This window comes from Chanodichthys erythropterus, chromosome 13 (genome assembly GCF_024489055.1).
Source record: "Chanodichthys erythropterus isolate Z2021 chromosome 13, ASM2448905v1, whole genome shotgun sequence".
Lineage (NCBI taxonomy): Eukaryota > Metazoa > Chordata > Actinopteri > Cypriniformes > Xenocyprididae > Chanodichthys > Chanodichthys erythropterus.
The window spans coordinates 6,999,438-7,011,839 of record NC_090233.1 but is presented as its reverse complement, the minus strand read 5'-3'; the positions used below and the strand labels follow the sequence as shown (position 1 = coordinate 7,011,839).

Below are 12,402 nucleotides of genomic sequence, written 5' to 3'. Positions count from 1 at the left end.
CTGCTTCTCTCCTCCACATCATTGCTTTCACAGAGTTGTTCTACACTGAGAGAGCACACGTTCGAATGATGAAGGTTCTGGAGAATCTGTTTTACCAGCCGCTGATCAGAGAGACCATCCTGCCTCCTGCAGACATCAAAAGCATCTTCAGCAACCTTGAGGAGATCGTTCAGCTGCACAGTAAATATCATAACTTCATACACTCCCTAAATCCTTGAACACTTCTGAAATAAGCATGCCTTCTAAACACTGTCTTCCTTGTATTCTCACTTCAGTGTCTTTAACGGAACAAATGGCCGCTGTTCGGAAGAAGAATGAGACTGCACTCATTGACTCATTAGGAGACGATCTGCTTTCCTGGGTAAGAAAGAAAGAGATAGAGCAGCAAATATGTATTAGGGTGCTTTCACGCTGCCAGTTTAGTTCGAAACTCGGCACAGTTCGCATGAAAAATCGTTAATGTCGAAAGCTGTCATGCGGCCCCGGGTACTGAACCCGAGACTACCTGTAGGAGGTGGTCTGAGTTCGGTCGCACTGGAACTGTGGCGTGATTTGTGTAAAGTGGTGATGATTTACCTTGGATATGAGTGAGAGTGAGCATGTAGTGTATTCGTGCATAGTGAGTGCTGTCAGAGCAAGCAGCAGAAATCCGCGACTCGCATACAGTGGACGCCAGTGTTGTTCACTCTGCTGCACATAATTGCACTAAATGAATAAAAAACTAAAATAAATTGACCCTCATTCTGTTTTCTATCATGCGCCGTGCATGTTTTTGATGATGCAAGATGAACGCAAATGCGAGAGATGAAGATGAAATGAAGAGAGATGCTGGAAAGAAAATAGGTTTTACTAGGTCTACGGTAGTCAAGCTTTTTTTTGAAAATGGTAACTGGTTTGTTTCAATGTGGTGTGATCTACCAATTTGAACAAGCTAATGGCCATGAATGAATAGCTTTGGCCAGCTAGGAACCATCTTAAACCATTTACTAAGGATGCACCAAAATTTTGTCCCCTTTAAATTATCGGTTGAAAATGGGATAAGCGGCCGCAAACATGAGCTGAAAATATATGTCGCACCCCTCCTCAGTGTTCAGCGCTCAGGTTTCACTCTTGTTCTAGCCATTATCACTGTGCGGTTGTGACGCTTCGCATGGTGTGGTATAGCCGTGCTGGGCAACGCTGGTAAAATGACGCTACCCTCTCATTCACTGATCCGCTCCCCGCTATGCTCTGCTCACATGCTCTGATAATAATAGCTTTGTAGGACTATACATTATTTGGATAATTGGTCAAAAAATAAATCTGTTAAATCTGATTCTGTTGCATAGAACTGAATAAATAATAATATATTGATATTTAATATTAATGTATTTTTTGTCCAATTTTAGTGTGTTACTTTCAATAAGTGTTATTTTATTGGGTTGTGTTTTTAAAATTCAGTATCATTAAAGTATCATTAGTATAATGAAATTATTGAATTTCATTAAAGTCTCATATTAATACAGTTATACAAAAAAAAAAGCTAATTTGGAATAAGAATTTTTTTTTTTTTTTTTTTTTTTAAAAGCTGGTTCGGTTTTTGGTCAAGTGCAATTTTCATTTCGGTACATAGGCAGTTACCATTAGATTTTCCAGCAGGGAAGTTTCACACTAGCTTGTGTCTTTACCCACAGTTCAGTGGGGAAGAAGAGTCGAAGATCAAGAGAGCTGCGGGCACGTACTGCAGTAATCAGCCTTTTGCCCTAGAACTCATCAAGAGCAAACAGAAGAAAGACCAGCGCTTCAACGCCTTCATTCAGGTCAATAGCTTACAAATCCAGTGGTTGCTTTTATAATTGTATTTAACTCTACTTGCTTTTGGTCGTGTGTGTGTTTTATATCTGGCTGTTACCAGAGAGTAAATTAAGTTTTTGTATTGCAGGAGGCGGAGAGTAACCGTAATTGTCGCAGGCTGCAGTTAAAGGACATTATTCCTGTGGAGACTCAAAGACTCACAAAGTATCCCCTTCTGCTGGAGAACATCGCCAAATACACAGGTACAGCATTTAAAATCATTCTTGTCGGTTATTGGCTGGAGCGTGTTTATTATGATTCTGACAAATATTCTTTACTATATTATGTTCTTATCATTAGCAAAAATACATCATATCATAATTAATATCTTAAATATTAAGATATCTGCAAATATGACAAATATTCTTTACCATGTTATGTCCTTTTCATTAGCAAAAATGCATAATATTATAATTAATATTAATATCTTCAATATTAAGATATCTGTAAATCTGACAAATAATCTTTACCATGATGTTCTTTTTATTAGCAAAAATATAATGAATTATTAATATAGATATCTTAAATATTAAGATATCTGCAAATCTTAAAATTTTTCTTTACCATGTAATGTCATTAGCAAAACTACATAGTATTATAATTTATATTTAAAATATTAAAATATCTGCTAATCTGACAAAAAATCATTTACCATTTCATTAGCAAAAACATGTTGCTGTACTCCCACTGAGGTTGTCTCTGAAACAAAGACTAATCTCTTTACAGATGTAGCGCGGTCTGTTTTTGTTTAGAGTGTTCACATATCAGCCAAAGTTAGCATGACCCATTCAAATAAATTGTCATGAAATGTAAGTTTTGGATGGAGTAGAGCAAATCACATTCCAAGTCATGTCAAATTCTCACATACAACAGAGGACCCCGAGGAGAGAGGTAAAGTGAAACGTGCTGGCGAATGCTGTCGGAAGATTCTCACTCACGTCAATCAGGAGGTGAAAGAAGCCGAGAACAAACAGGTGAGTAAATAACACAATGGGTGCCTGACCTCAGATCAGGCCATGTTGAACTGATCCTTGATCATCTGCTGTCCCCAGAGGTTGGAGGACTACCAGAGACGACTGGACCTGTCCTCACTGAAACAGAGCGAGAACCCCATGATAGCAGAGTTTAAGGTGAGACCTCATATTTATCTAATTTTATCAACATTAAAATCAAAAAGTTGCATAACAAATTATGACTCGCTGTCAACAAAATGACGATTTTACTCTATATCTAGAACTTGGACTTGACTAAGAGGAAGATGGTTCATGAGGGACCGCTATCCTGGAAGGTCAACAAAGATAAAACTATTGGTGGGTATGGCTTGTCAAAGAATTCACCCTTGATCAAACTCAAATTAAAAATGTCTTCTACAGGTGATATCATGGAAAATATGATTTTATATCATCATTATTTACATAAAGATCTCTTAAAGGTGCGGTTGTGAAAATAGCCTGTTCAATTCTGTAGAGGGAAATTGTTATGAAAACCTAAACTATGACTAAACTTATGTTTGATGCAAGAAAGCTTGACTAACAATGTAAGTGAACATGAAGGCAAAAAGCGAATGTTGCAAATGTGTATAATATGGCATTTTTAAAAATCCCCTATTTTGCTTTTTCAAAAAGTTCCCCATGTCTTCTACAATAGACTCACATGCATCAAAAAACAAAAATTTTAAATAATATACATTGTAGTATCTCCTCTTTTCTCACAGTGCCTGAAATGGTTAAGTAAAGGATTCAGTCTCTCTAAACCCCTCATTTCCGAGAGCCTAATCTGCTCTGATTGGTCAGATGGCCCAGTCTGTTGTGATTGGTCTACCACTTACAGCTTGTAGGAATCAACAGTAGCGATGGCATTGGTTTTACCCTATCAATTTGAGCCCGAGTCTTCACTCTTGTTACAAATCTAAATAGGTTCGTGTAGGAAGTAAGACTGGAATTACTGATGACTTGTTTCAGGAGACAATAGCTCTGTTATAGTGCATTCTGATCTTTAAACTTTGCAGACCTTTTATATTCGCAAGCGTTTATATAACACCCTCCATGAAAGGTAGTGTCCAAGAAAGCATAATAGGTACACTTTAATGTAATATTAATCTGAAATGTTTACATATGGTGTGTGTGTGTGTGTGTGTGTGTGTGTGTGTGTATGTGTGTGTGTGTGTGTGTGTGTGTGTGTGTGTGTGTGTGTGTGTGTGTGTGTGTGTGTGTGTGTGTGTGTGTGTGTGTGTGTGTGTGTGTGCAGAGCTGTACACATTGCTGCTGGAAGATATATTGGTGCTACTTCAAAGACAAGATGAGAAGCTGATCTTAAAATGCCACAGTAAGAATCTGGCGGGCACCGCTGAGACTAAACACATCTTCAGCCCCATCATCAAACTCAGCACTGTGATGGTGCGCTCGGTCGCCACCGGTAAGCACTGCTTTTCAAAACAGATAACTTCAACATGTATCAGATCATACTTTTGATCAAAACTTCAAAAATCCTTTCTTCCATAATCAATCAAATGAACTATAAAAGTTGTTTAACAGCCTCTTGATTAAAATAAAAGCATATTAAAAGGTAAGTTGAAATAAAATTATCGTCTGATTGTATTACAGACAACAGGTCTTTCTTTGTGCTGTCTATGTCTGATAATGGAGCCCAGATCTATGAGCTGATGGCCCAGACTGTATCTGAGCAGAAGACGTGAGTCCTGATCTTTTTATCTGCCCTCTGTAAAGTATCTGTTATTCAGTTTAAGCGTACAAAATACTCCTCAGTATATTTAGCCTCTAAAACAGTGGACGAATGTTGATTTACAGTTCACAAATGACAGATTATAGTTTTTATTAAAATGTTGAATTATTTTATGTGCTTTTTGTTTTTTTCGAAATATCTTTAATTTAAGGAAACCTTTATTTCAGTTTTTTTTTAAAATTTCAGTCAACATTGTGTCCTGTTTTGATTGTTTGATTTTCCAAACACTAGGTGGCAGTGTCTGATCACACAAAGAGCAGACTGCATGAAGACCAAACTACTCAACATCATTCCATTACCTCAGGCTGAGTGAGTTTAAGGTTTCTACATCATTTATATGATTTTTTTTTAGGCAGCAAGTTAATGCGATAACATGACATGTTTTTCAGTGGGGAACGTGAAGAGGTCGAGTTGATGAACTCTGGTGTTCAGAAACTAAACAAAGACTCTGAGCCCATTTCTTTAGGGAGCATTCAGTCTCCAGGTAAACATTTTGTTTGTTTGTTTATTTTTTATTTATCTCAGCTCACCACAGCAGGTTGTTGTGCAGTGCATTTGACTGTCTGGCATTCAATCACTTCAGTAATACCAGCATAAAGTCTGATCTACATTTGCTCACTTAAACAGGAAGAGACCATATGGCTGTGTGCAGCAACCAGTGACAGATTTTCATTTTCTTTTTTAAGATAGTAGTAGTAGATAAGTGTAGTGTGAGTAAATATGAGATACCACAGTAATAGATGAGCATAAAAATATCCTAAAAGCACTAGGCCAGTGTTATGTATTTTGTTCAGTTGAGTACTTACAATATCCCAAATGTTTCCAACTATTTGTAAATCATGAGAAAATTGCAAATTTAACCAAGGCTCCGGGACGTGTGAGGAGTCACCTGTCAATTGCGTCATACCCGCGTTATCCTCGGTTTCTGGTTTTATTTTGTAGAAACCATGGAAACACCAAAGACACTTTAATATATTACATGTTTTAATAGACAAGGGAACAACTGTTTTGATATATTTATAGACAGAAAACTAATTATTGTTATATAGCTCAACACGTTTAGTCTTATTGTTTAAATCTAATTTTCATGATTTTTTTTTTAAAAATTTTTTGCGAGTACCATGTCTCAGAGAAAAACACTATTTTGTCAAGTAGCTAACATAGCATAATCAGATGCAGCTTTATTTTTAGTAACAGTAATACAGAATTTTCTCCCTCATACAATGCGTTTTAAAATTAATTGCATGCCATTTATCAACACAAGCCATCCTGCATTTAATATGATATTCTAAAATCAATCTATCTTACCACAGTGTGTCTCAAACAAGTGTTTCACAGCAGCCGCTGCGCGAACACACAGAGTAACATTATAGCATCATTTTCAACACACTCAAATGTATCTAATATGATAAACAGAGCTGTGTTACCTCATACTCATGACCGGAAAAGCGGAAGCCGACGACTGTGGCATAATAAAAGTTCTGCTGCTTGTGAGGCGTGTGTTGTGCATTCGCTCCAGTGGCCTCGTTCAGCTCTCACAACACTCGGTCCTCCTCTGCTTCAACTACAGTAACATTAATAATCACATCCATGAACATGATTTCTTCCCGAGTCCTATCCCAATTCTTTTGCATCGTCCGTTGAGGTGGAGACCACATGTCCCAAGATTCTGCGTTCAAACTTGGTGTCATCAAGCTACGCCTTTGCTTGGAATAGGCATCAAGCGACCTCTAGCGGACAGAAATCTTACATACTGCACCTTTTAATTCAGATAAATTCAGAATTTTTTTCTTCAATTTTGTTGTATGTTTTCTGTAGAAAAAGATGACACTGAGGTCATGTCAACCCCACCTTCCAACACCAACCCGTTTGAGACCAAATCTGATGAGGAGGATGAAGAGGAAGAAAACTCACTACAGGATCAGGCTGAAGATGATGAAGCGTTCGAGGTGGCTGACCTGACCGATCGACTGACATTACTGAAGCAGCGCTCGAGACTGGGCATCGCCATAGATGAGGACGAGGCTGAGGCCTTTGAGCTCCAGCCACTCAGAGCTGATGAAGCTCTCAGAACACGTGAGTAGAAGACATGACTGCTACGAGCTATCCCTCTCTCGATACACTGAAAACTATATTCGGATAGGGACACTAACTAAAATCCAGCAAAACAACCTCTGCGATAAACTTTATCTATAACTTCTGTTATCTAAAGTGGATTTTGATTAAATAATGGGCAGACTTGCATCATTTGTAGAGTTTTATAAACTGAATGCTATACCTGCTTAGCATTTCTCATGTAAGCATCTCTCATTCAATCTTTATTGTTATAAAAATACCCCAAGCCGCATGAAAAACATATATAGAACATATATCATCGTAATCATAGATTTATTTGGCTTCATGCTTCATCTGTAGAAACGTTTTTCTCAGTTATTTATTTGCGGAACTCAGAAGGAGGAAATGAAAACAGTGACGGCATTCAGAAGGACAGGAATTATCATCACATAATATGATTGACAGCTCTAGAGCAAACAAGCTCTCTGACTCATAACAGACATGAAAACAGAGCAGTATGCTGTTTCAAGCTCCTCAGATTGAATACAGTGGAAAATGAAATTATATTCTATATAAATAATATGAGAATAAATCTGTTCTCAGACACCAAGTGCTCAGTGTGAAAAGGGCTGTTTTACGTTGACATTGATTATTAAAATAGATTCATTCAGCATAGGTGTGTCGAATCAAAGGAACCGCACTGGACAGCTAGTTGTCTAGGTGCAGCTCAAGCGTATTCTCTGCACTCGGTTACAAAGCTTTTAAAATCGCATTGTTGTCGAAGATTACATCAGGATTCAGTTCAGAACAATTATTAAAACAGATGGAGTAGATCAATTCCATCAACACCCCCAAAGCTTTACAGTCCTTTACCTCTTCCTGGGTCGACATTTCATTCTGTAACAGCAGTTTTGATTTATATGCTCTTTAATGTTTGATGATCACATTATTTATTGTATAAGCGATGCTCCTAGCCCTATCACCCAACGACTACAGCCCCATTGACTCCCTGTGTCAATGCATTGATGAAATAAAAAATTGGATGTGCCTAAACTTCCTTCAGTTAAACAAAGACAAAACTGAAGTCATTGTGTTTGGAAACAAAGATGAAGTTCTCAAAGTGAACATGTACCTTCACTCTAGGGGTCAAACAACTAAAAATCAAGTCAGGAATCTTGGTGTGATTTTGGAGTCAGACCTGAGTTTCAGTAGCCATGTAAAGACAATAACTAAATCAGCATATTATCATCTCAAAAATATTGCAAGAATTAGATGCTTTGTCTCCAGTCAAGACTTAGAGAAACTTGTTCATGCTTTCATCACCAGCAGGGTGGATTATTGTAATGGGCTCCTCACTGGTCTTCCCAAAAAGACCATAAGACAGCTGCAGCTCGTACAGAACGCTGCTGCCAGGATTCTGAGCAGAACCCGAAAACATGAACACATCACACCAGTCCTCAGGTCCTTGCACTGGCTTCCAGTTGCATTTAGAATTGATTTTAAAGTACTGTTGCTTGTTTATAAATCACTCAATGGTCTAGGACCTCAATACATTGCAGATATGCTCATAGAATATAAACCTAACAGATCACTCAGATCATCAGGATCAACTCACTTAAAAATACCAAGGGTTCACTCAAAGCAGGGAGAGTCTGCTTTTAGCTGTTACGCCAGCCGCAGCTGGAACCAGCTTCCAGAAGAGATTAGGTGTGCTCCAACAGTAGCCACATTCAAATCCAGACTCAAAACACATCTTTTTACCTATGCATTTGCTGATTGAGCACTGTGCTATGTCTGAACTGTTTGCACTTTATTTTATACGTATTATCTTTTTATTCTTTAAATTCTTTTCCTGTTTTATTTCATTTTTAATGTATTTTTATATCTTTTATGTATCATCATGATTCTGACTTTTAATGCATTTTAAATCCAAATAGCAAAATTATGTTTTTACTGTTATTTCTATTCCTTATGTTCTATTTTTATTCTTCTTCTTTATGTAAAGCACTTTGAATTACCATTGTGTATGAAATGTGCTATACAAATAAAATTGCCTTGCCTTGCCTTGCCTTCTATCGCTTGGCAAGTTAACTAAAGGATTAATCGAATAATCGGAAAATAATCAATAGATTAATCGTTGGAAAAATAAATGGATGAATCGAAGAATAATCAAAAGATTAATCAATTTTCAAAATAACTGTTAGTTACAGCCCTATATCTTATTTGTGTGTTCTTTAGTGGCGACACTGAGGCAGCTCCTGATCAACCACATGTCCAGTCAGGAGGACACAGACAGAGACCCTGAGAGAGGAGAGCAACGGGAACACGTGGCGAGGACGGGTTCTCAGCATGGGCCGGAGGACAGCGCTGCGATTGGGTCCACTGTTGAGAACGGCTCAGAGAGGGGCGAGAACAGAGTGGAGAACACACAGGAACTGCCCTCCGGAGACACAGGCTTCTTTGAGACGTCTGAGGATTGTGGTGCGTGTTTGTCCGGTTTTATGACATGATAATGCCCAGCTGACTGCACATTATCCTGTTTTTTACATGACTACATAGGCAATAAGAAAAGTTGTTACCATGCCGTCATTTTACGCTGGACTGCTTCACAAACAAGGGTTAGTTCAACACTGGATTTGCACAAAAGATTAACATGACGGCACATGCTAGTGGATGAGTTGAATCAATTTATCCACTAAGCATTCAGAAACGTCCAGTTTCATTCTAAAAGTTGTAACTTCTTCCTGAGTCTCTCCATCAGTGTCTGACTCCGGTTTGAACAATGTAAGGCTGAACACCGTTACTGACAATCCTCATTTTGGCTACGTGAGATTCTCCAGCTTTGTTGTTGTTGAGCAACTGAAGCGCGAGCTGTTAAAGCTCCGCCCTCTTTTGGAAAGTGGCCGGGAGCAGCAGCTCATTTGCATTTAAAGGGACACACACAAAAATGGCACGTTTTTGCAAATACCCAAATAGGGGCAAATTTGACAAGTTATAATAAAAGATCAGTGGGGTATTTTTAGCTGAAATTTAACAGACACATTCTGGGGACACCAGAGACTTATATTACATCTTGTAAAAGAGGAATTATAGGTCCACTTTAATAAGTAAATGGATGTGAAATGTTGATTTTTGTTAAAAGAAAGACTACAGAGTAAAATGAGAAATGACATTGGTTGTGTGGTAATAAAGTTTAACAGTCTTTAATTTGGAAAAATCATGTTTTCTGCAACAATTAAAACTAAACATGTTTAGTTACAGTATTAATTATTAGCTGGTCAGTTTATGTGATGTTTCATCTACACCAGTAGGTGTCACTATAAAGACCAAGACTACTGCTGTATTGATCAATGAAACAAACACTCAAAATCCTAGGTACTTCTTTTAAATAAGGAATTACTTGGCAACCGTTAAAAAAAGTAGGTGTTGTATAGTACGGATGTGTGTAGTATGAATGTAATCCGGGCGTACTATTTTGTCATTGTTATGTGACCTGTCAGTCACTTCACTGCCATTCACAAATCCTCTCCTGTGGCCTGATGGGATTGAAAAGTATCTGTTGTATGCACACTTCCGAATCTCAGCAGAAATAGTAGGTTGTCTGGGTACTTTTTCCAGTACTATTTTATGAAAACTGTGAATTCTACTCTTTACGGAAACCATACATTTCATTAAATAAGTTGCACCAGGTCACAATTACATTTACATATTTATTGAGAGAACAAAACACAAATAAATTGCATCTTTCTAAATGTCACATTTTATTATTACATTTAGAAATAATGTGAAGTAGCAGCATATAAAACAAAATGTAAATGTACATTATAAAAATGTATTTTAGTTAATACTAAACTGTGTTTTAGTTTAGTTTATTTATTTAAAATGCCAAACCTAAACAAATTTATTAAAGTGAAACAAACTACCGGCTGGTGGGAAATGTGCAGGTATACAAATAATCTTGGGCTCACGTGCCAACTTCATTTGGCACAAGTCCAAATGTGTGCATAAGTTTTGCATGCTTGATTTATTATTTGGAAAATACTGTACTGAACCTACTTTTTTGCAATACATTTACATTTTCTGTTGGCTGTATCCTGTAACCCTTCCTCTTGTTTTCTGTCAGTCTCTGCAGGCAGTTACATGGTTCTGGAGGTGTATGGAGGCTCAGGTGAAAGCAGCACAGATGATGACGTGCAGGGCAGCAGCGGGGAGCCAGTGGCCGGGGGAGACTCAGGCATTGACTTGAAGAAGCTCCTCTCTTCCTCCTCTCAGAGCAGCGGAGGACCAAACCTCAACAGACAGATCATGACCCACATACGTCTACTACAGGCCAACCTACAGCACCTGAAGGTGACATGTTGCCCACCAAGAAAACCGGTCACGGATAAATATATAATGACCAAAAAGTATTTCAATTTATATTATTCAATTTATATTATTTAATAGGGGTGTGATGAGATTTTGTGCCACAAGATCTTGTGATATTAAAATGTGACAAGTTTTCTCGTTGAGGTGTAAAGCTGTCTCGCGATATCACCATGCAGACACTACATTGCATTATGGTGCCCATGGCGGCACCGCCTCCACTGTCGTTTTGCTTTCATGTAGAAATAAAAAACATTTAATTCAGTTGGATAATGGTCACTTTAGTTGTAAACATCTGCTCTGCTCATCCAGCACGAGCTGCAGAGTCGCGCACAGTGCAGCAGGAATCACAGTTCACTGATCACGTGATGAGAGTAAAGCGAGATGACTGACAAGACCATGGCGAAGGGTTTGTTGCGCAACAGAGCCTAAGCATCTGATAAATGTCTTATCTTGTTCAATTTGTGGAAAGGAGTTTTATATTGTTGTCTTTCAATACATATGATCATTCTTACTCAGAAAGTAGAACTGAAATGACATTCATTACATGATTAGTAAAAACATTTCAAAATGTTCTGTAGACTATTTTTCCAATCATGAATTTTGTCATTGAGGATTTCTTAAAAATACTGTGCAAAATTGTTGTCTCGTTTTCGTAAACCTAATCTCGTGTCTCTTCTCGTGAGCCAACTCTCATCACACCCTATAATTTAAAGGTGCCATCGAACGTTTTTTTACAAAATGTAATATAAGTCTAAGGTGTCCCCTGAATGTGTCTGTGAAGTTGCAGCTCAAAATACCCCATAGATCTTTTTTAAATAATTTTTTTTAACTGCCTATTTTGAGGCATAATTAGAAATGCACCGATTAGGCTGCAGACCCTTTAATTGCTTGCACTCTCCACCCCCTCCCGAGCTCTCGACTCTATCATTGCATAAACAAAGTTCACACAGCTGATATAACCCTCAAAATGGATCTTTACAAAGTGTTCGTCTTGCAGCATGTCTAATCGCGTAAGTATAGTATTTATTTGGATGTTTACATTTGATTCTGAATGAGTTTGAGGCTATGTTCCGTGGCTAATGCTACACTGTTGGAGAGATTTGAATGAAGAATGAAGTTGTGTTTATGAATTATACAGACTGCAAGTGTTTAAAAATTAAAATAGCGACAGCTCTTGTCTCCGTGAATACAGTAAAAAACGATGGTAACTTTAACCACATTTAACAGTACATTAGCAACATGCTAATGAAACATTTAGAAAGACAATTTATAAATATCACTAAAAATATGTGGATATTCATGGATCATGTCAGTTATTATTGCTCCATCTGCCATTTTTCGCTATTGTTCTTGCTTGCTTACCTAGTCTGATGATTCAGCTGTGCACAGATCCAGACGTTAATA

General features: G+C 37.7%; 1 protein-coding gene across 4 annotated transcripts in view; it reads left to right on the top strand.

Moving 5' to 3' along the window:
• The window catches only part of arhgef12b (Rho guanine nucleotide exchange factor (GEF) 12b), a 101,202-nt gene that overhangs the window by 83,369 nt on the left and 5,431 nt on the right, over window positions 1–12,402 (top strand). For all 4 annotated transcript variants that reach the window (XM_067405490.1, XM_067405489.1, XM_067405488.1 and 1 more), the window contains 14 exons: window positions 34–180; window positions 276–361; window positions 1,674–1,799; window positions 1,922–2,036; window positions 2,707–2,807; window positions 2,886–2,963; window positions 3,068–3,143; window positions 4,081–4,248; window positions 4,437–4,524; window positions 4,807–4,884; window positions 4,965–5,059; window positions 6,394–6,651; window positions 8,869–9,111; window positions 10,754–10,980. In XM_067405490.1, coding sequence (XP_067261591.1) covers window positions 34–180; window positions 276–361; window positions 1,674–1,799; window positions 1,922–2,036; window positions 2,707–2,807; window positions 2,886–2,963; window positions 3,068–3,143; window positions 4,081–4,248; window positions 4,437–4,524; window positions 4,807–4,884; window positions 4,965–5,059; window positions 6,394–6,651; window positions 8,869–9,111; window positions 10,754–10,980 — 1,886 coding nt within the window. The remainder of the gene's footprint in view (window positions 1–33; window positions 181–275; window positions 362–1,673; window positions 1,800–1,921; window positions 2,037–2,706; window positions 2,808–2,885; window positions 2,964–3,067; window positions 3,144–4,080; window positions 4,249–4,436; window positions 4,525–4,806; window positions 4,885–4,964; window positions 5,060–6,393; window positions 6,652–8,868; window positions 9,112–10,753; window positions 10,981–12,402) is intronic.